General features: G+C 39.6%; 1 protein-coding gene across 3 annotated transcripts in view; it reads right to left on the reverse strand.

Annotated features, from left to right (window-relative positions):
* The window catches only part of AFF2 (AF4/FMR2 family member 2), a 476026-nt gene that overhangs the window by 135467 nt on the left and 315856 nt on the right, over positions 1-24703 (reverse strand). For 2 of the 3 annotated variants that reach the window (XM_012812888.2, XM_012812887.1), the window contains exons 5-6: positions 11827-11863; positions 11522-11555 (exon numbers count right to left, since the gene is read on the reverse strand). In XM_012812888.2, the coding sequence (XP_012668342.1) occupies positions 11522-11555; positions 11827-11863 (71 nt within the window). Of the gene's footprint in view, positions 1-11521; positions 11556-11826; positions 11864-17957; positions 18045-24703 lie in introns of all 3 variants that reach the window. The other variant, XM_012812886.1, reaches the window with a different exon arrangement.

Raw genomic sequence — 24703 nt, forward strand, 5'->3', positions numbered from 1 at the left:
CATATGCACACACACTCACTTTTCAACATAGATTGAAAAAACTATGTTTTCAATATAGATTAAGGCATCTGAAAATAAAGTATATCAAAATATTAAAATTACTTCAGGACAACTGACACTTTCTGGATCATTCTTTCACTGACTATCAAATACTCAGTAATCTTTTCTGGTTATCTACTGTGTAGCAGGTCCTTCCTACGCCAGTAGCTGAAGAAATAGGTGAATAAATGGCACCTACTCCACTTAGGAGCTCACACATTTATTAACCTATTGTGTCAGGAGAGTCACAGTTGCTATCTGTGGTTCTGCTGGTCTCACAGGTAAAACAGTGCTGGCGTGTGTTTGTTGGGCTTTCATGGGCGTCCCTTGGGTCTGAAGGAATCTCACTATTCAGCCATCATGATCACAGTCTCCTCAGTACCTACACTGACCAAGTTAACAATGAAGAGGCTCTCAAGTGAGGTGAGACGCAATTCTATTCCAAGTTTTCTACCCATCAAGATACTTTCCCACCACTAGGGGGTGAGACTTCCCATGCCTCCACATCCCTACCCTACTATTTGATATTGTCCAAAAGGATTATTATTTGATCTCTGTTGTGTGGGAAAGAATATGCAAATATCTCAGAGTGAGAAAAAAATCGGGTATTAAACAGCCAGAAAGTTAAAGAGCCATTTTCTATGTGTAGCATTAGAAGCATACATTAAAATACTGTTATACTCATGTCAAGAAAGGAAGGAAAGGAGAAGGGAAGGGAAGGGAAGGGCAGGGCAAGGCCCAAGCATCCAATCAAACGAATCAACCAAACATAAACCCTGTTATGGAACCACTGATACAGCCACAACTCATTATAAAGCCAGACCCACTTGATGTGCTTGCATTGAGAAAGAAATGGCAGAGAAATTCCTCACATCACAAATGCCTCAATCCCTCAACTTCCTGAAAGGTGAGAGAATCTATTTTGCTTGTTTCATTTCCCTGGCATTGGGAGCATCAGTATGATTTCAACTTTTCTGTCACTAGACAAATCAGTGACTGCTGGCCTTCTTGATCAGAAAGTCTGCCACGTGGCCACTCTGCATTCCCTGACTTCCCAGAGGCCTAGGTACAGAAATGTGTGGTTTGAAAGGCGCTGCCACTTTGCCCCTGGGGCAACTGGGGTTTCTGTAGGACACATCCCCAGCAGCATCTTCTCTGAGTGTCTGTACGTCCTTACTGTGCATCTTGGCTTCCTGCCACCATGAATACTGAATATCACAGTTCCTCTGAATAGCATAAATTGAGCTGAAGTTGATTTAAATTTCATGCAGAAAACAGCTTTGCTTCAAACTATAACCATTTTTTATGTTGCAAAAATCCATCAAGATATAATCTTTTTGTCCCCCCTCCCTAAGACACACAAACTCTTTCTAGCAGATGGAAAGGCAGATTATTTCAATTAAGAGGCTGTCGCTGACAATAGTAAGCAACCTTTCTTCAAAGTTCATGGCAGGAACGCAGTTTTAAATTTCTTAGTGACTCTGTCAGGATCTAATTTTCAAGGTACGGTTACCATAGTAGCAACCTGGAATTTTAATCCAGTAGTGAAGGGCAAGACAGGCCACTAGTTTCAGATCCTCTTCAATAACAGAATAAAGAAAAAACACTGCACAAAAAGCATGAAGATAAAAGGTAGATTTTTTATATCTAATCTGTAGTACAATGAGATTGTAAAAAGTATGTGATTTTAATAAAGTTTTCAAGTTATTCTACAAGTGCTCAGACTGTCACAAAATTAAACAACGATCCCTGGAGTATAAATGAGTGGGAAAATGCATTTGCTCTTCTCAACATGGTGAAACATCCAGAACCATGCTGGGGAGATCGGATTAGGGGGAGAAGGGCACACACAGCCATTGATTTTAAGTCTACTGCTGTCTGACAGCATTGACAGTTGATCCTTCAATTAAAATCACATCAACACAACACTTTTGAGAAATACAGGCAAATATTATCAAAAAGAACACACTCCTAGGATCCAAGAAGATTGGGACTGAGCATTGGCAACATTACCAGCTGTGTGAGCTTGGACACCTCACTTAAGCCACTTGAGCATGACTTTCCTCACTCCTAACATGGAGAGAGAACCAATGTAAATAGTTAACTGCTAAGCCCACTCATGACCTCGTCGGTTGACATTATAATTCACTAAAGAGTCTAAATAATATACCTTCTCCATTTTATTATTGGAAGAAACAAAGGCTCAGAGAACAGCACCCATGAATTCATCAAGTCACATGACAAGGGAGTAAGAGAGCTGAGATTTGAGCCAGCCAGAAGTGGAGACCCAACATCTTCAGGACAGTAATAATTTCCTTCCCTGCCCCCTGACTCCTAGAATTGAGTACAGACCAAATGTAACAAATATAACAATATGTATGGAAAACACATAGTGCCATAGAAATAGAAACATTATTATTATTATTTTCTCTGTACTTAATAATAGTTCAATTGAAACCACAGATGGGTTAGGTAGATATGGTATTACAAAAAGTTTGAGTTTTGTGATCCAAGAATCCAAGAGTGAAATTCCAGCTCCCTCAACAACTAGGTTGCTTGATCTTGAGCAAGTCATTTCACATCTCTGAGATGAAATTTCCTTCTCCACAAAACTGGTTTAAACTTATCTATCTCACAGCAATGATATAAGGATGGAGGGTGATTAAACAAGTGAACAGTGACTTGGCACAGTACAAGACTGCCAGGCAGGCCTGACTGCTAATGTTAGCTACATGGTGCTAGGAGTCTATGGTGTATGTATTCTTTCTGACTTCTGGAGAGGACAGTCTGGAAGCGATGATGATGGTGGTGATGATATCCATCTCACAAGGTTGTTGTCCTGTGAGGATAAAATAGCTGCTGCCTGTGAAATGTTTGCCACAGTCCCTGGCATACATTACGGTACATGCCTAGAAGTGGTGTCTATAATTGCCCAAGCACATTGATCGTGAACAGCTGTTTCCTTTCACTCTGTACCATATATGAAAATGATTTTGGAGAAACCTAGAATGGTCCTGTCAATTCCTAGGTAAAACCTAGACAATTTCTAGATACTATGAGAATTAGGTACTTTTATTTATTTATTTTTTTATTGAGACAGTCTCACTTTGTCACCCTCGGTAGAGGGCTGTGGCGTCACGGCTCACAGCAATCTCAAACTCTTGGGCTCAAGCAATTCTCTTGCCTCAGCCTCCCGAGTAGCTAGGACAACAGGTGCCCTCCACAATGCCCAGCTATTTTTTTTATTTGTTTTTTTATTTGTTCGAACCCACCAGCCCCGGTGCATGGGGCTGGTGCCCTAACCACTGAGCTATAGGTGAGAATTAGGTACTTTAAAAAAATAGTTTTCTTTTGAAAAATCTAGAAATATCACATGTAGCTACCAAATTGAAATATCCATCTGGGATTTTTTTTAAATTGGACTTTTTATGCAGAAACAAGTAACTCCAGAAATTAGGCAATGGGGCCAGCAAAGTTACAGGTTGCTAATTCATTACCTTCCACTTCTCTCTGGATGCCTTTCTCTCCCTCATTTCTCTCTCAGGCACCCTGGAACGTCAGACAAGAACAAGACAGTGTACTAAGGGGTTGTACTGAGATATCTTGGGTGCCAAGATCCCACAGGGTAACAAAGAAAAGAAACTGTGTTCATTTGGTTTTCTGAAGGCCCACCCTTACCCCACCCTACTCCATCCCACCCCCTCTCGGTCCCAGTCTTGGCAGCATATTTGGAGATGTCAATCAAATAGCTTTGAGACTTTTTCCTTTTTTGGTCCTCATTGTTAAAGTGGATGGATGAACCACAAAGAAAGGCATTTGTCAGATTTTTCAACTGATTTTACAGCTGTAATTGTGCATGCATCTGCCATATTCCACCAACACTGCTCCCCACTCATCAGTAAAATAGAAGGGCTTTTAGCAACTCTGAGAAGGTGTCAAGAGCAGACCATTTAAGCATAACATTCCCAATAATGTAATTATGATAAAGGATCTGGCTGTTTGTGACATGCTTGATAGGATGGAAAAACAAAATGAACAGTTTAAGAAGCAGGGTGGATATTTCTTCTTATCTACTCTAGTCTCACGTGAGTTTATTTTTGCTTTTATTTCTTTTTTAATTTCAAGGAATGATCCATAGGGCTTGTCTATACTTCTGCTGTATTTTCTTCACCTGGGCCTAGAAAGCCCAGTAGGGCTCTGATTGATGAGTTCTGGCCCTGTAGCCATCTGGGGAGAATGGGACAAGGCAGTGTGTTCTAATGCGAATGAAGAATCATAGCTGCTAGTCCCAGATCCACCATTCCCTGGACAAATATCTTCCCTTCCCATTGTCTGGTTTCTTTTCACAAGGTTATCTAACAGATTTCTGTGATGCTCATATAATGTTAATGTACTGTGTAAAAGTGCCTCAAAATTATCATTTACTATGCAAATGAAAAATATCCCTGGCCGTATAATTTTAAAATCTAATAACTGAAAAAAGAGTGTGTATGTGTGCACACACATCTGGTTAGATCAGAAGCATTTGAGGGACATAATGTTCTGGAATACAGAGTGTGTGTACGTACATTTGCGTGCATGGGTGTGTTATTACAACCTTACATTTAATTACACAACTGAGATTATTTTCACTTGGGTCCCTTGCTTATTAACTTCAGTGCCTTCCACCAGGATTATCTGCTTCACTCCCAGTTCCTGTTCAAAATGCCAAGGAAGACATCAGAAATATGTCATTGTGGCTGATAACAGATGGGAATGTTTTTAAAAATTGTTCCACCATGAGGATATAAAGCCACTTTTCAATTACCAAACAAGCTGGTAAGCATGGAAGGGGAGACATGAACCTCTTACAAAAACAGATGCAAATATCAGACTTTTCTTCTTTTCACTTTAGTATGGCTAAATGGCAATTTCTGGAGAGAGATGTTCCCATCACATGTCACCACAAGCAATCTTATGTGGAGTTTTGGTGATGGTGTAAGTCCCTTGCAGGCAATGGATCCTTATGCCTCACTAAGGGGAACATTCAACAGTCCTATGGCACAATCCAGCTGCAGACCCCGAGCTGAAGATAGATCTGTCTTCCCCTTGTCTGTATCACTATGCGCACTATGTATGCAAGACCTCACTCAAATAATATAGTATTCAGATGTAACACTTCCCCTGATTTAAACCAAAATGGCAGGGACCACTGTGACCTGCATTCTGGTTAGTCTGCTTTGGCCTCAGGTCTGGATGAGATCACAACTGACTTCAAATCAGTAGAGCTATATCCAAAGTGCCCATGGGATGACTTTTCTGTAAGTGAAGAGCATGTGTTCTGAAGCCGGTTCCATTCTGGCTCCACCCTTTGCAATGCTGGCACTTTGATTGATTTACTCGACATCTCTGAACTCTGGTTTCTGTTTTCTGTAGAGCATAATAATGATGAATCCTATGGGCTTGTTGAGAAAAGTGAATGGGAAGTGCCTGACACATAGTAGTCACTCAATAAATGCAAGTTAGTAGAGTTACTGGTGTTGCCAATGCACGTCTAGCCTTCACCAGACCATGAGCTCCTTGAGAAAAGGATGTGTAACCCTGAGTTACCAAAATGTCCAGCCAGAGCCACACCTACAGTAGGAGCTGAATGAGTATTTATTGAAAACAACAAAAACCTGAATTAATGAATGAACAAACGTCAACAGGTACGGATGGAAGTAGAAAAGAAGATATACTTAACTTTTCCCTGAGAGGGAGAAAAAGAGAAAGACATTTGCCTCCAATTACAGAAGTGTCTCAGAGGCTACTTGGAAAGTACAAATCCTATGGTTGATATGGGCCTATGAAAAACATCACAAAATCAAATCTGATCTATCAACCATGCTAGCTGAACAAAAATATCTGTTTTCAGCTTATGGACTTTAAGTGGAAATCTCCAGCTCCCTTTGAAGGAGCCCTCGTTTTCCGTCTTGGCAGCCATCAAGCCCAGGCAGTTTCAGCACTTCTCCACATGAACATTCTAAATGCCAATATTGCTTGTTGTCACATTAGCCAATATACAATCCTCAACATAAAATCCTCTTGATGTCTGATTACTCTTCTTAAGGACGTCATGCTGATTCATTTCAAACTGTGAATTACCTTTAATTCACAGCTTGAACAGGCTGCCAAATTTTGTTTTCTCTGCTCCCAGGTGGCTGTCCCTGAAGAGGTGGAGAACTTCCAAAAATACATTAAGTCCTTAGGAAAAGTTGGCAAGCTCTGAGACACAGGGCATGCAAGGCAAGTTAAAAGCAAAAGTTGTCATACTTGTTTATAATTTTTAAAAATTTTGTTTATATTTATTTATTTATTTTTTTATTTAGCATGCTCCTTCATTTAAAAACTAGAATGGCTGCAACTAGTGAAAGTCACCAAGATTTATCAGCAGATTTGCTTTAGCTTTTGTAGCCCTCAAACAGATTAGCAGTATTTCTGAATTCCAAGCACTGGATCATGTATACTGTTAAGCATTAATCTAATTAAGAAAGTTACATTTTTATCATGCTGAATTATACAGTCACTTTGCTACCAAAATTGCATCTAAGTAGCAGACCAAACATTTACATGGGGAAGAATATTTGAAATTGCTAGACTGGGTTATTGCTCTGCAGTAGGGCATGGAGAATCTTAAATCTCGAGTGAAAATCCCAAAGGAAATGCTTTCAGTGATAGAAGCTTTGGTACAAGGATAGTCAGGGTTGCAATGAATGTAAGCATTTTATTACTAAAATATTTTTAAAATTTGTCTAAGCAATAATGTAATGCTTGTATCAGTAATAGCAATCTAGAAAACATTCTCATAATCTTTCTCTTCTCTATGGTAATGAAATCTTCATAACACAGAAAACTTCAAAGATAATGATATTTTAGTCAAAGCAATTTTGACCCAGTTTTGTGTCACCCCAAACTACTGATAGGTATAATTTTTTGTGGGATGACTTTTCACCAACTTCGGTTCTGTGAATCTTCTTCATGGTTGTGTCCAGATAAAAAAGGTCACATTTGGCATAGAAAGCCCTTAAACCCATCAAAAGTCATGAGGAAGGACAGCCCAGTGGGAAAAGAAGGGTCTTTAAACCCAGAAGGCCTTCAGCCTGCATTCAAACTTTCCCACCAAAGAGCAGGGTGACAGTGTTTCTCTGTATTTGCAGCCAAAATGTCCATTCAAGATAAATGGGCATGGCTGGTTCATCCACCCATTGGCCTGTGCACACTTCGAAGGAAGGACTGTATTCTACCTCTGCTTTTCTCATCTGTGAAATGGGAATAATTTGGAGCATCTCTAGGATGGCTGGCAAGCTTCACAGGGCAATGTATGTAACAGCATCTGGCATCTAGCCTGACACCTGTGCTCAATAGTGCAATGACAATTCTCTGTGGCCTCTACCATTCCTGTAATAAATATAATGACTTTTCTTCCCAGCTAGTGCTACATTCAAGGATTTGTTCGTGTGGCATTTGTCCATACCAAGCACCCGCAGGCAAATTCAGGCTAGCTACAGCCAGTTTGTCTCTATAAGGCCTTTCATCTACTCTCGGGATCTATGGCTGAGATGTTTTCAAACATGTAGCTAATACACTAAGTGGGGGAACTGGCTTTACGGCAGGGAAAACCCACATTATGGCTAATCTGCTTTTATATTGGGTTTTTATGGAAACTATCCAGGCATTCTTGATAGCATGAATTGACATACAGGAGCTTCTGGGTTAAAAGGGGGTCTGGATGGCTTCCAAGTGGACACAGTGCAAATGCCAACAATGAAGTTTAACAAAATAACTTGATATTTGGAGCTACCATCTTAGTATTTATAAGACTAATTGAAGTCAAGGACTAACTGAATGGACACCCTTAAGTTCATGGAGGCTGTCTGAAAGGACATCTGAATACATCTTACCAATTTCTATCTATAATAGCTCATAAAAGACCAACAGGGCCATCCATTTCTGTAAGGCCACTATACTGACAAGTTTTTGACAGATACTATAATAAACTAGATGAAGCCATTCAACTCAAAAAAGAAAATCCAAGTTCTTTGGTTTGTTTTCTGTCTCACCATTACCCTTTAAAGACTTTATTAAGAAACTATAAAGTAACACAATGTCAGCTGTATCCATTCAGACCCTGAATCTGGTACCTGAAACAAATGGGTCTTTTAGAGACATAACAGTACGATGTTACTGTACAAATATACAACTCTACAACCCTGAGAAATATATTTCACTTTCTTAAGCCTATGTCTTGCCCTCTTTTGTGGGACAGAGACTTTTAGGTGGGGAGGTTAAAAATTCCATTGGATTTAGAAGACCCAGGTAGGGCCTGTCCCAAGACTACCACATATCTCAGGCTTATAGTGACTAGGAGGTGGGGGGAACAAACGACCAGGTCTTCTATCTTCCCATTAAGGATTAAAGTTAAATGTACTTTTATTACTGTGTTGTTAGACTCAATTACTAAAGTGTATAACTGCTCACATTTGAATTCTGAGAAGTGTTTGTATGTGTACCCATATGCATATATACTTATGCTCATTAATTTGCTTAGTTTTCCTTATAAGGCCCTATCTATAAATTCCCCTGTGATTAAAACTCACATCTTCTAATTCCCGAAGTGCTTTCCCCTCCCCCAAATACCACCACTGAGACAAAGCAGAGGCTCAAACTCAGGTCTCCAAACTGCTCCAGTTCAATAGTCTTCCTAAAGCACATGGGATGTCATTCTATGAATGGAACCCCATAAAAAGCACTGTATGCCAATGGAGTATATTGATCTGAAAAATACTTCCAAAAGGCCAATCATATTGCTGGGGTCGGCTCAGAAAGAGCAGCACCTGTCAAGAACAAAGAGAGACCGTGGCTGACTCCAAAAGCCTATACTCAAGCACACGGGGGCCAGCGTTTTCAGATCTGGTGTCCATGCACACAGTCCTTATAAACAATCCATACTCAAATGGAAGATCTGTGTTTCATCAACAGGGAAAACAGGCCAAGATAAGGCAAACTAATAACGTGTCCCAGTAATTAAGGGATTCTGTTTTACAAGAATTTAATCTCTCTTTGTTGCACTAAGTGGCAGGAACATGCCCAGGACATCTATTAGCCTTGGGTGGGTGTCTTTCCTGCAGCGTGGCTGCTTCCCACCAAACTTTAGGCACCAGCAGTCTGTTTATGCCCATAATGTTCTTAATCATCTAGAAAATTTCCCTGCCAAGAGGAAAATCCTAGAAGGTACCTTAAAAGTCACAATACAGTCAAATATGGGAGAGTATTAGTGATGGGCAAACTGATCATTTAGAAGCTAATAATAAAAGTAACTTTATTATGACTCTGATATGTCCTATATTAAGCCCTATCACAGGAAGGAAACTTACTCCAGCTAATATCTGATAAGAGAGTGCTTGGACTTTAGGCAGACAAAAAGAGAGCAGCTCACTCAGAAAATAGATTCAGTGTCTTTTTGATTTACTAGTGTTTCCTATAGAGAATTTTTGTCTTATTAACGATGCTATATGCCACCACACTATGAAATGTTGTTCTTTGAAAATTAAGCCTCTAACTATCAACCACAATTGAGTTTATTTTTGTTAGTTACAAACCACTGAAACATTGCAATCTATGGTATATAGGGAAAGTGGCATATTTATTTCACAGTGGCAGCCTAATATTTGCTTTAGGACTAAAATTATTTTACAACAGAAAATATATTTGTTTATATTTTCATTTTTGGAAACCTTCATTGATTTCCTAAAGGCTTATGTGAGTGTGTGTGTATGTGTGTATCTTATTGACTTTTTTATTGGGGTGAGATGAAGTAGGAGTGTAGGCAGGAAGGGTAAGATCTATCATTTACTAGGATAACAAGAGGAAGAGAAATTCACAACATGATAAATAGAGAAGCTGAAACGTACAATATCAAAGATGATTTTTGTTTTTGTGTTTCCATATCATTTAGTCCTTAAATCAGGATTATGTTTTGATTATGTGCTTCTGTTGTTTTTTTCTCAGTTCTTAAAATTGAGGATTCTCGATTGTTGAACTATGAATTAAAAGGCACAGATCAGCCCAGAAAACCAAATAAAAGGGCTGATGATGGGGGTCAGGGCTTTAGGGCTTCGCTACGGAACTATACCAAGAAAGTAGAAATGCCATTGATTTCCCAAAGCCCCAGTCTATTGGGGAATCATTCCCAGTTGTTTTATGCAATTATTCATGATCTTCCAAAGGTGAGCAATTCGCTTCAAGTGTTCCATTAGGCCACTTGAATGTCATAAATTATTTCATTAAAAAAATTTCAAATGTGTGCCTATTACACAGAAAAGTCAACTTCCATTTTCTATTATGTGGAATGAAAGAAGTTGTGAGAGAAATACTCCCTTGATACCCTCTTGGACAAATGGATATTAGAAAATCTACAATAGTTAATCTGAGGAAATTGGTTTCTCTAAGCCCCTCCTTTAGTTAACATTAATAAAAAATGAAGACAGTGCTGAGTGAATTGCTAGGCCCTGGCTCCTGAACTGCACCCTACCATCATGCAATCTCTTACTCCCTGTCTTCCTTGATGTCCTTGTTTGTCTTTAATATACAGATGCCAGATGACCTGCAAATAGTGAGGCCTTGGACTGACTGGCCGAGGCAATTCACTCAACATTTCATGTCTGATCATGGCTGCTCAGATGTGTCCCTTATCTATCCTAGTCAGCAGTAGCCGAATATTGTACATAATGATCTCGTTAGCTGAAGTCACACAGTGCTGAAACAACTCTTAAAAATATGGAAAGCAAGGGATCTAGATTATTTTTTCCCACTGAAATCACTATTGTTTTCATACCCCAGGTATTGATCAAGCCTGTGTTGACTCCATATCATTAGAGAGGGAAATGGTGATCTAATTCATTTCTACTATTACTGGCTTATCATGGGTGACATGGTCTGAATGCTTGTATCACCTCTAAAATTCATATGCTGAAATCCTCACCCACAAGGTGACAGTTTTATAGGAGGTGGGGACTTTTGGAGGGGATTATATCTGAGAGTCAAGCCCTCATGAATGAGATTAGTGCCCTTCCAAGAGGCCTAGAGAGAGAACTGTCACCCCTTGCACCTTGTGAAATTAGAGTAAGAAGACAGCTTTCTGTGAGCAAATAGATCCTCACCAGATATTGTTTCTTCTGGTGTCTTGATCTGGAACTCCCCAGACTCCAGAACACCGAGAACTAATTTTCTGTTGTTTATAAGCCACTCAGTTTATAGTTTTCTGTTATAGCAGCCTGCATAGACTAAAACAGTAGGGAATCTGATTCTCCTACCCTGACTTAATTACATAGTACTATGAGTCAAGGTGCATAGTTTCAGGAGAGAGAACAAGTTCAGCTCAGCACTGAGCCATTGTTTCCTTGCCAAATGTCCCCCAACAGGCCCGGTTTGCAAACCTAGTACTCACGATTTGAATGACACTGACTTTGTAGACACTCTGCTAGTTGGATCACTCCACTCTGAAAAAAAAAGAGGACACGAATAATTACTGCTCATGTTTCTACTGACAAATGATTATTCAGAATTAAATTGGTCTCCAGACAGGTAGCCCTGTCAGTTATGTAGTTTCATACCTTCCTGCCATACATTATAGACAAACAGGGAATCAACTGAGTGTATTACAATATATTACAACATAACTTCTTGTTATTGTTGTTCTTTCATGGTTAAAGGATTTTAGAAGAGGACATGGATATTTGGACTGAAAAAGGATTTTTCAAAAGCACTTACTTTGTAAGGTGAATCCAGGGGTCAGATGTTGGGATTCCTGTAAGAAACAACACAGAGATACAGACATTATTTAAACAATACAGGTGGAACGAGAGGTATATCTGTTATTGCTATAGGCATAACTTGACTGTTTGCAAATACGAAACCACTGTTAACAATTCCATTAATTAGGCTCTGTCTGTAGCCAAACCTGCTGCGACATGATCGTAACTGCCATTTTATCAGAATGATAAGTCATACTGCTGTCTCTTTGGAAATGTCTGCAACATGGGAACGAATGACCCATATGTGTGAAATTTGAGTGTATAATTTCTCACATAGCTGGGCAATGATGCCTCTAGGGAAGGAAAGGGAACTTGGTTTAAACAAACAAATGATCTTTTCTTTTTGTAAAAGTGTAAACAAGACCATAATTAATCGATTTGCTCAATTTTTTCCCTCTCATAGAAACAGCTCTACCTTCACTCTGACATGTAGGCAGTAGATGGACCTCATTTTGTACAAGAGAAGTGTTCTGAAAACTTCATTATGAGTTTGTTGAAATATAAGAAGCAATGTGAGATATTAGTGAACTGCATTATTTAAAGGAATTTAAATTTGATTGGAAAGTCACCCTATACACAATTCATTCACTGCACTGAGAAAGCCACACTTGCACACACCAGGCTTGCTGGGAATGTGGCACACCTGTACCCATGCTGACAAAACTTGAAAGTAGAAGCGTTACAGTGATGTTCAGGACACCCACGGCGCCTTGTGGATGGAAGAGAGGCTTGGTACGTACTACAAAGCAAGCATTCCAAAACTAGAGAACATGAATTCAAGTCAATACAAGAATTAGTTATATCAATCACTGCTGAAAGAAATCTATTTATTAAGCCTAATCTTGACACCCTCTACAGCAAAGCTTGGATCATGATTGCATAATTTATCATTTTTAAAAGTAAGCAACGACTGTAACACTGTGCCTTAATTGAAAGTGAACTTTCTGATTTATTTAGCATGATTCTGTTGCTGAAAAGATTTGTCTTCTGGTAAGATTCCCCACTGTCGAAGACTACCCCAAATTCAAAAAGAGGTGGAAAAGACCTCTAGGCTCGGCCGGTGCCTGTGGCTCAGTGGGTACGGCGCTGGCCTCATATACTGAGGGTGGTAGATTCAAACCAGGTTCTGGCCAAACTGCAACAAAGAAATAGCCAGGCATTGTGGTGGACACCTGTACTCCCAACTACTCATGAGGCTGAGGTAAGAGAACCGCCTAACACCAGAAGTTGGAGGTTGCTGTGAGCTGTGATGCCATGGCACTTTACTGAGGGCAATATAGTGAGACTTTGTCTCTACAAAAAAAAAAAAAAAAAAAAGACCTCTAGGCTAAAGAGCTGTCATAAAGCCTATGAAGTTTGCTGTTGAAAGACTGTACCCACCTTGGTTGAGAACTGACTTTGGACAAAGATCTCTAAAAAACTTGAATATTTGATTTTCACCCCTTAGCAAATCATAGGTGACAAGGAAGGTGAAAATCTTCTAGAGGCACAAGCATTGGGACATTGGCATGTGAAAACCAATGGCGTGGGAATACACAGAAAATGACACAGCAAAGTCAGAACTTGAAAAGCACAAGACTCTAAGATTATTTATTACAGAGGCAAGTATTCCTATCCGTCTTAATGCGTCCCAAATGCACAATTGCAGAGTAGCAGAATATTACAGTACAGTGCAACAACTGATGCTCATCATCATATGTGCTACCAAGAAAGACTAAAGTATGCTCAGTGTAATCTTTCAAAGAAGTCAGGAAAATAGGAATTACCTTTCAAAATGATTTCTATTATATTCTTCCCATAAATTTCAGTTATGCAAGAGCTTCAATTATCCAGAATGTCGATTTCCCAGAGTGCCAAAAAAGCCGTTAATAATTTGTATCTAAGTAACTACATACCAGGATTTCCATCTATTATTTTTAAGTGATTTTCTTACAAAGGTACAGGGTGCATTGGGGCTTTTATCAGGAAATTAAATGACAAGTTCTAAGGTCAATCCAACTAAATATCTAATAGACAGTATAACATAAAATTTTTGTACTAACCCTGTAAAACTGAATTTTTTAGCCTTCATTGAAATACTTTGGACTTTAGACCAAATCAATCAGTCATTCCAGGGCAACACAGAAGTAATGCATGAAGCAAACGGGAAGATTGTGTTGTTCACAGAATCTGAGAAACTGGTGTCATATATTCTTGATATGGTATTTAATGTAATCTAGATACGAAATTTTTTAAACCAGAAATCCAAACAAATGAAATATTTTTGTCTGTCACCAAGCTACATACATTCCTACCCCACATTTATTATAGCTTGGTCTTGAAAATAATCTGCATTATTCATACAGGAATTTTGAATGCCTATAACATAAATTTTTTATTGAGACAAATTTTTACTTTGTCACCCTCTGTAGGGTGCAGTGGTGTCACAGCTTACAGCAACCTCAAACTCTTGGGCTTAAACAAGCTTCTTGCCTCAGCCTCCTGAGTAGCTGGGACTATAGGTGCCTGCCACAATGTCCTGCTAATATATATGCATATATATATATTTTTTTAATTGCAGTTTTAGCTGGGGCTGGGCTTGACCCCACCACCCCCAGTATATGGGGCCGGCGCCCTCTTTGAGCCACAGGAGCTGCCCCTAATATTTTTTTTTAGCTCTCGCTCAGGTTGTTCTTGAATTCTTGAATGCAATAAATCCGCCCACCTTGGTTCCCAATAGTACTAGGATTACAGGCATGAGCCACCGTGCCTGAACCACAGAATACAATTTTTTTTTTTTTTTGAGACAGAGTCTCACTTTTTCATCCTTGGTAAATTCCTGTGGCTTCACAGATCACAGCAAAACCCCAAACTATTGGGCTTAATCAATTCTCTTGCCTCAGCTTCCTAAGTAGCTGGCACTATAGGCGCCCACCACAACGCTCAGCTATTTTTAGAGACGAGGTCTCGCTGTGGTGCAGACTGGTCTTGAACTCCCGAGCTTAGGCAGTCCACCCTCCTTGGCCTCCCAGAGTGCTAGGATGACAGGCATAAGCCACTGCGCCTGGCCTCATAATATAAAATTTTTAAAATGCCAGACTCTGACCTGTGTACTTTCTTACTAGACATGCCACATATGTACTTTTAGCAGTAAAATAAAATGAAGCCAAATTGTTTTCAGAAACTTATGTGAGGCTCTTTTAAATAACAGCCTTGCCAATAATCCCACAAGCAGGAGATCCTGTAAGAACTAGAGCAGCGATGTTCAGCCAGTATGCTGCAGTGCACTGCTGTGCCGGGAGAAGGTCTTAGGTGTGCCACCCAAACTTTTAAAGTCCATTAAGTAAATTATTTGCAAAAGAGCTTCAAAGCACAGTAAATACATTCCTTATTTTTATTCCTTTTTTTTTTTTTTTGATCAATGTAATTTAAGTGTGTTGTGGAAGTTTCAAGCATGCTGTGAGATAAAAATTGTTGAAAAACACTGAAATAGAGGTTGGCTAACTTCAGCTTCAAAGCGCCAGATAGTAGATGTTTTGAACATTGGAAGCCATAGCATTTCTGTCATAATCAGCTGACTCTGCCATTGTCCTGTGAAAGCAATCACAGACAATTACCCAAATAAATGGGCATGGACGGGTTCCAAGAAAGCTTGATTTATAGCCATTGAAATTCAAATCCACACTAATGTCCATATTAGTCCCAAGAATATAATGTTTTTCTTTTTTATGGTTTTTTTGGTTGTTGTTTTGTTTTGTTTTTTTGCAGTTTTTGGCCGGGGCTGGATTTGAACCGGCCATCTCTGGCATATGGGGCTAGCGCCTTACTCCTTTGAGCCACAGGCGCTGCCCTGTTTTTCTTTTTTAAAGGTTAACCATTTAAAAATATCAAAATCTATGGACTTTAGGTTGCCAAACTCTGTTCTACAGAATGTGTATCTCCATTAAGCCTTTCCTGAACTTCCCCTGCGCCTCCGATTACTCCTCTATTCTGCTTAGCACGCTCTTACTCCCTTCCTTGTGAGCTTCCCCAATCTCTATGACAAAACGCAACATCTTCAATTTGAGATTGATAAGTCAACTTATGAATTTTCGGGGATGGTGCTTTACAGTGTAGATAGGCTTCAAGCAGCAGGAGTTGTTTTAACAAACTTACAGAATAACTGACCATTCCAACTGAAAAAAGGTCATTGAGATCATATAGTAAACACACGTCTACACACACGCACACAATGTGCACTGTACAGATGGGGAAACTGTGTTGCAGAGCACATTACTGAACTACTATGTGCCTCAGTTTCCTCCTCTGTAAACTGGTAGTTATTTTAAAATTACCAGTTGCTTTGGGTTGTAGTGAATATTAAATTACTCTATCTTAAGCGCTTAGAATGAGGAGAGGTATGTGGTACTATTACAAGTGCTGCTGATGTTATTTAAAATGCATTCTTCTTTCAAACCAACATTTTGGCAAGAATCAAATGAAATAAAAGAGTGGGCGTGGTTTTGCCATTTTACCCTACTTGTTTCTACCTTTATCACGGAGTTGATGGCAGCACAGATAATTGGCAGAAAATGCAAATTGGGTCTGATTACAAATTGTGCACTTACTACAAAAGCACGTTTAAACAACCAGTTCTATTGTACGTACTTGTAAATGTCAGAATTGGAACTTGTACAAATTATCTCTATAACTGGGGAACACAGCCAAAAACACTGCCTAAAATGGATGGATTGCTCCCTTTGCTAGAGATGCCAGGGAGGAAGGATACCTAGTCCATGGCAGCCTGAAGAGGGAGGGTGGGCCATCGGAAGGAATAACACGTACTCATAAGGGACTGTGACGGTCACTGCTGACTTAATTCTGACCCCTTTCAAAGGTGAGAGGGGATAATTAAACAGAGTTTAGATCAGTGTTAATGTCAAAATCATGACCCTGAAAATGAAAGGATCTGATGGGATGTTTATTCTATAAATAAAGTCCCACTTCGGGTGGCATCCAAGGCCTTTAAAAGAGAAGCACCGACTTGCCTGGGGTTGCTCACTCTTCACTCCCCATCACGCAAACTCTAATCCATCCACTTGAGATCTCATGCCCATATGGTTCACACCACAGCCTCGCATCTCTTCGTGACCTTGCTCATTCTGGTATTTATTCTTCATGGAATGTTCTTGTCTTGAGTCCTTCTCCACCTATCAGCATTCTAACCATCCTCCAAATGTTGTCATTTCAGTGGTGAGCACTTCCTCAACTCCCCGGGGGAGTGTAGGATCTTTCTCTGAGCCTGATATCATCTATGAAATTAGAGAGGAAGAAAATTCCTCTACTTGTTTAGTGATCTACCTGTGGTGTAGGAGTTTTCTTCATTCCTAACTTGAAGCCCATTGTATGCCCTCAGGAAATGATTAAATAAGTGGACAAATGAAAGAAAGAAAAGAAGGAAGGAAGACTTTTTTTCCTTTTTATTAAATCATCACTGTGTACATTAATGCAGTCGTGGGCTATAGTGTGCTGATTCTATATACAATCTGAAATATTGTCCTCAAACTGGTTAACATAGCCTTCATGCAGGAAGACATTTTTAAAAGCATGTTAGAATAGCTATGCCCAGAGATTCTTAAAACTAATGGTGATAAAAAATTCTTACTATGAGCAGATGAAGAAAAAGTTATAAGAAATGATTACCAATAGACCCGTAGAAGAAAAATATTAAAGTGATGTATTGGTTTTTAAAGATCTGTGTGCTGGTGAGCAAAGACTAGAAAGGGACGTACAAAAATGAAAATAGGTTCATTAGAGTGGAGTCAAACCTTGCATGATGTTGTCCAATCATCTATTTGCTGTTTCTTAAGGGATGAATTCCTTCACTGGAGCACAATGACTTGGACAGTGGCAATGCTCTAGGTGGTAAGGTATAGATGCTAGGACCTGTGTAAATATTGCCTTAGAGACTCTCTTCCAATAAAAAGTATGTTTATATTGCCATCCCAAGGGTTTAGAGAGTGCAAATTTTGTGGTAGACCGAGGCCATTTTTATCATTAAGAATCCAGTTGGAAGTTTGGTACCATTAAAATGAGATCAAGGAAAATGGAGGAAGGAAGAAGACTGACCTGTCCTGGGATGAAAAATGTATTCTGCTCAGAGTTTCCAGAAGTGTGTATGCCAGTGAGAGGAGTAGGCCAGGAATGGGTCATCTCCTGATAAGGAAAAACAAAGCAACTTTATTTCCGGGCACTTAGAAAATCAACCTTCTCTTTGGCACTAAATATAATGAGTCCTTTATAAATACTTGCTGACTTAACCGGCCTTAATATTTCTGCAGGAAGATCATAAAGTCATTTGGTCCAATCCCCTGTTCACATGGCTGCCTGAGCATACAGCATCTGATTATACATTGCCAGTAACAGGAAGGTCACTACTGATTGAAGTAGCCTGCTCCAGATTGCGACAGCTTGATCAGGCTAGTTGTCTTTGTGAGCTAAAATCCTGCCCTCTAGAAATTTCCACCTGTGGCTCATACTTCCAGGGTGCACAGAACACATCTCCCTTGCTTACATGACACACCTTCAGCTGTTGGAAGACAGTAATCCTATCTGCTATGTTGTCTCTTCTCTAGGATGAGACACTTTCAGCTTTTTTATTCAGTTCCTGAGAAACTTCAACTTTTCTTCTGATGCTCAAGTTCTGCCCTCTGCCACTGTCTTAGTTACTCCCGGGAAGACTGCTGCAGCTCTTCTACCTCATGGCATCCTATTCCCAGTGTGATCTGCCAACTCAAGGGAGGGCCGCAGTGCCTGCCCTCTCATACTCATCCAACAGTTAGTGACACGTGCCGTACGCCAGGCTTGTGTGGTGGATTTTTCCATGCAATGATAAGACAGCTGAGAATTTTCTTATTCATAGACAATATTAGTATGATATTGGTAGCTTCGTTCCACCCAGCCATGCACACAGTGTATTTGTGAGTTCAAGTCTCAAAACAGGAAAAGCCCCTCAGGCTCCCACTCTCTGTTATCAGCAGGGGCACCTTCTCAGCTCTTTCAAACGCTCAGCTTGAAAAGAGGTGCTGTTCAAATCTTGCTTGAGTCTTAGGGCACGTGGCCAACATGCCATACCCTCAGAGCAAGGATAATTAAATCACATGCTCAAAATCCCAGCAACAGAAAGATGACAAATTTTGTCAAGCAGGAGGGAGTCAGCGTGTGTTGGATTCATCAAACATTTTTTGTATATAAACATTAAACAACAAAAAAATCAATGTAATGACAGAAATAAAGGAGGGCTTTGAGGAGGGGTTTGCAAGATGAAAGTTTATGAGAGTCCTTTTTAATGAGTAAGTGACATAATACTTTTCTTCCAGTCTTTATGGGAAACATAATTAGTCATTTCAAAGGTAATATTAATAAGAACTCTCAGGTAGCACTACAACATGGTTTTTTCCTTCTATAATTACCCAGTTCAAAAAGAATCTTTGATGTTTGAAGAGCTGTAATGCAAGGAGATATTTCACAGATTCATTCACAGTGGCACTGCTGAAGCAGAATTTGTAAGTATTCAAACAAGCACTGACACAGATTGAATTTTACCTAGCACTCTTGAAAAAGGGGTAGGTAAGTGTATATTAAAAATGCATATGCGATTTAGAGGAGTGCTTAACCTACTTTAGAGAATACTATTTCCAAGTGTTTTGGAGTTGTGCGTTTGTATCCAGCTGATAACATTCATGACAAATCCTACTTATGTATTCATCAAAACTCGTTCCCAAGTAACTCTACGTGAGAACAGTTTCAAACCGAATTCTGATTACCCTGTGTTTTTAAAACACTCGATGATGTCTTTGAAGATGGTGTTTCCTGATTGAGGCTGGTGCTCCAAATAGTCAGATCATTTAAAATGTAGATCTTGGTGTCAGTGAGTGGGTGGGGAGATGATGGTCAAAGAGTACAAAGTTTCAGTTTGGAGGAATATATTCCTGAGAGCCACCGTACAACATGGTGACTAGAGTGAGTAATAATGTACCATGGACTTGAAAATTGCTAAGACAGTAGATTTTATATTATTATTGTTGTTGTTGTTGTTGCTATTGTTGGGGATTCACTGAAGGTACAAAGAACCAGGTTACACTGATTGCATTTGCTAGGTAAAGTCCCTCTTATAATTGTGTCCCGCCCCCAAAAGGCGTGTCACACATTGTGACCTCTCACCCCTCTCCCTCCTTCCCTCTCTCTGTTCACCCCTTCCCCTATCCCCCCATCATGTACTAGGTCATTAATTGTCCTCATATCAGAATGCAGCACACTGGATTCTTGTTTCTCCATTCTTGTGATGCTTTACTAAGAAGAATGTGTTCCACTTCCGTCCAGGCTAATAGAGAAGATGTAAAGTCTCCATGTTTTTAATGGCTGAATAGTATTCCATGGCATACATATACCACAGCTTGGTAATCCATTCCTGGTTTGGGGAACATTTAGGTTGTTTCTACATTTTGGCAATTATAAATTGAGCTGCAATAAGCAGTTTAGTGCAAGTGTCCTTATGGTAAAAGAATGTTTTTCCTTCTGGATAGATGCCTAGTAATGGCATTGCAGGATCAAATGGGAGGTGTAGTTTGAGTTCTTTGAGGATTCTCTATATTTCCCTCCACAAAGGTTGTATCAGTTTGCAGTCCCACCAGCAGTGTAAAAGTGTTCCTTTCTCTCCACATCCACACCAGCACCTGCAGTTTTGAGATTTTGTGATGTGGATCATTCTCGCTGGGGTTAGATGATAGCTCAGGGTGGTTTTGATTTGCATTTCTCTAATAATTAAAGATGATAGATTTTAAATGTCCTCACCATAAAAAAGCATTTGAGGCAATGAATATATAAAATTGATTTAATCATTCCATAGTATATAAACATTCAAAACATCACATTTTACCTTGTAAGGACATACAAATTTTATTTTTCAATTAAAATCAATTATTTTTTAGATGAATAAAATATAGTTCATATTTAGCCAGAGTCAACAATGGAGCAGCAAGCGCAGCCTGGGAAAGGAGTGCTTTGGAGTATACTCAAAGTCTTAGACTTCAGGCATTTCTCAAACGTACATGCTTCCCCTTGGGTTTTCTGTATTTACTCTGTGGCACTATCTTGAATTACCAGCGAATTGCACCACCCTGCTGGCCAGTCCACTTGGAACTGCACATACTTTTGTGTTCTCAATTATAACTAATTTCAAACCATATCTGAAGATGGGTGATTTTATGAAACAGCACACTGTGCCCATGTTACCACTTGGTTACACTGGGGAGGATAGAGTTGAAAGGAACATAATGTCCTGAAAGAATGTTTTCAGCAAAGGGATCTGGAGCAAGTTCTTTCACTTCTCAAAATGAGATGGACCCATAAAGTGTGGCAAGCTAACAGCAGATATTCCATTGTTATGCTTTTCGTTAACACTTGAAGGATATTAATCTATTTTATAATCTTGCTGTTCCCAAGATGAGAACACCCAACCACACTAATGCTTCACTCAATTGGGAAATAGGAATGAGGTCCTGCTCACTAAGCATCCCCTCTCCTCTGATGAACATTAATGCACATGGACACTTACATCTGAGATTGGTCTGAACTTCCACAAAAAGCCCTTTGACATGAGAGAGAGAGAAAGAGAGAGAGAGAAGGGAGAGATAGTGCACAAGCATGGATTCATCTTCCTACTGGGCAACTGAGGTAATGGGGCTTCCAAGAAGTGAGGTGGTTTACACATAGCCTTACGATAACAAATGTGTCTCCCCTTCGTAAGACTAAAATGGTTAATGAAGAAAGGACTAAGTAATGCATTTTTTTGTATTGTAAAAAGAATAAGTTTCACAAGTTATAGAGCATTCTGTGTAATTTCTAATAATGGGTAAACACCCAATTTAGCATGATGCGAAGACTCCAAGGTCAAACCCAAAACAATCACTGAAGGCCCAATTTTCTACCACATTATCCACAGCATGGCTCATGGCTCGGACTCTAGCAAATCCCAAACAACTTGTAGGTAGTCCTGCTTTTCCCACTTTAGATTAAGAATCTGGGTACTCCAGACCGAGGGGCAGAAGGCAGTCTATGTTCTAGGCCTTGCTAATCTCAAATGCATTTCATAGTCACCTAACATGGAGCTGGCTGGCTGTTATTTCTAATAACTACTTGGTTGTCACAAACTTACCTTATTCAGTTTTGTATCTCCTGTGCCTAGTAGGTAGTAATTGATTGGCCTTTTTGTACCACAAACTAAAGAGGCTAGGACTAGCCTCACATCATTTTGACAGATGAGGAACTGAAGACATGAAGAGGTGGAGTGACTTGTCCAAGGCCACACAGTAAATGGCAGGATCTCTTTGGTGGATTCCCTACATTTGTTCCAAACACTTTCACTGAATAGCTGTCATATGCCAGTGGCTGGGATATAGAAATGATAAGGTCAGTTACTTTCCCTTTAAGAGCTCAGTTTGCTTAACACACTAATCACATCGAGAAGGGCATGTGGAAGGGCACAGGGAACATAGTGGTGCCAGGCATTTGGGAAAATCTTCAGTAGTGCAGGTGGCAGAAAGAGTGTGTGTGTAAGCATGTGTGTGTATGTGTGTATGTGTGTATTCTTTTTAGAGAATAACATTGAACTTGGTACATAGTAGCTATTTACACAATATGTATTGAGGTTACACATAAATATTACGTTCCTTACCTTTAAAGAGCTCAAACTGAAGAGATGATTATAGCAACTTTTCAAATGACCATCTTAATAAACGGAAATGATGGTGGCACTTCACATATTTCATTAGCATTGTCGTTGTTATTGTTACAGTAATGAGGAGCTCCCTGGAGTAATTAATAAGATAGGGAGCATTTAACTCAAGTCTAGCTCTGCCAAAACCTACCTACCTGAGTAGACCCCATCAAGGTTTTGCCCATTCTGGACCTCAGTTTTCCTACTTATACTATGTGGTCTTTGGCTTAGATGGCCTATAGACCTTCTCCCAGCTAGCAAGGTTGTTAATCTCTTACCGTACTTCTTCTGCCTAAGTCACAGACCTGCCACAAAGAGAAGTAAGTTTACTTATGTGCTTTGGAAACCATATAGTGCTGGACACATTCACAGCTCACTGCTACCAGCCCCACAAGCATTATGATGGCAGTGCCAGTATGAGTCTGTGGCCTCTGCTGAGCAGACAGCCGACTCAGGCTCCATGAGGGGCTCAAGATGATGGGACTCCTATATTCCTTTCTCCTTTCCCTGTCCTGAAAGACCAAGAATATAGTTAATGCCATTTTGGAAGTATTTATAAATCCTGTGATTAAGAATAATAAGTGTGAATAGCTGAGAGTTTTAAAATAAAAATATGGTTAAAGAGGAGAATGAATCCACAAAATCAGGATAGATTTTATTTGTACAGAAACTTCAAATTAAATTGTTCCCAGTAACTGACCTCAGTTATTCTTTGGAGGGGCTCTTTTATTTCTTTCCACATAGGAAGCATACTCCCCAAAAGTCCTGTGATAGGACTGTAAACATGTACACTGAGCAGATTTACCAATCGCAATAACCTACAGATGAGGAAATCTCCCATCTTCCCTTCTTCAAAACTAAGAAACCCTGAACACACTGAATTCATGTGTCCACATGTCCCAGTCGAATCTGCTTCTTTAGTTAAAGGCCCTCCTCCTTCCAGAGGAAAAGCCTGTGTGTGTGTTGGGGATTAATAACCTGCCAGAAAATCTTTTTTTTTTTTTTCAATAAATGATTTAGAAACTTTGTATCCACAGGCCCTGACAGTTCTCTGAGGAGCAAATGGGGTATGAAGCAGTTAGGCATTGGGGTTGCCAGGGAATAAGAGACAGGGCCCTTGGGGTGCAGGAAGGGCTGCCTAAGGATTTGGGTCTCAGGAGGGCACCAGGCAAATCGTCCCTTTACCCTTCAATCTATTATCAATTTCAAACAGGCCTGTAGGAAGCTATGCTCCTCTCTGAAATGGGATACTACTTGGTAGATGGGGAAAGTGCCATGGACATAGTACATCTTGGCTTCAGCAAAGCATTTGCCAAACCTCACCTTTAACTCTTGCAGCTGAGGATGAACCTGAGTGAGGTTCCACCCACTAAGGTGGAATACGCTTAGACAAATTGCTGACTAAGCAAAATCAACCTAGTAGCTAGTCTTCCTTTTAATAGGGCTCTCTGGCTGAAAACATGCTTCCAAAAATTATCTCAATTTATCAAAAACTTAAAAGAACATAGAGAATATCTGTTTATCAAAATAGCAGGTGATACTAAGTTATGAGTAATCACAATGCAGAAAGATCATGCTGTTCTGGCCTGAAACCAGTACAATGAATTTCAACAGTAGTAAATGAAAATGGCAATTACATTCAACCAACCCAGTGTAAAACTGAAGAATGAGAAAGATCTTTGTTTTCTTGCTAGAATTTTACCTTTTCCTTTTTTCTTTATTAAATGATAGCTGTGTACATTAATGCAATCATGGGGTACAGTGTGGTGTTTTCATATACAATTTGAAATATTTCCATCAAACTGGTTAACATAGCCTTCATGTCATTTTCTTAATTATTGTGTTAAAAAGTTTATATTCTACTTTTAGAAAGATTCACTTGTACCCTTGTAAGATAAACCATAGAGGTGATCCCTCGATTTCCAGTTCAATTGTATCTGGGATTGAGGCAGAACTTCACTATAAATTATGAATTACGTATTGTTCTTTTTGATCATTTGTAGTTGATGCTATGATGTGCTTCCCAGATTCTCACAAATCTCCAACCCTTTTGAGACTGAAGGACTCCTTCCCTCAGCTACTGGGATTATTGGTAGTT

Source organism: Otolemur garnettii, unplaced genomic scaffold, assembly GCF_000181295.1.
Source record: "Otolemur garnettii isolate 467f Iridium unplaced genomic scaffold, OtoGar3 scaffold00231, whole genome shotgun sequence".
Classification (NCBI taxonomy): Eukaryota; Metazoa; Chordata; class Mammalia; order Primates; family Galagidae; genus Otolemur; species Otolemur garnettii.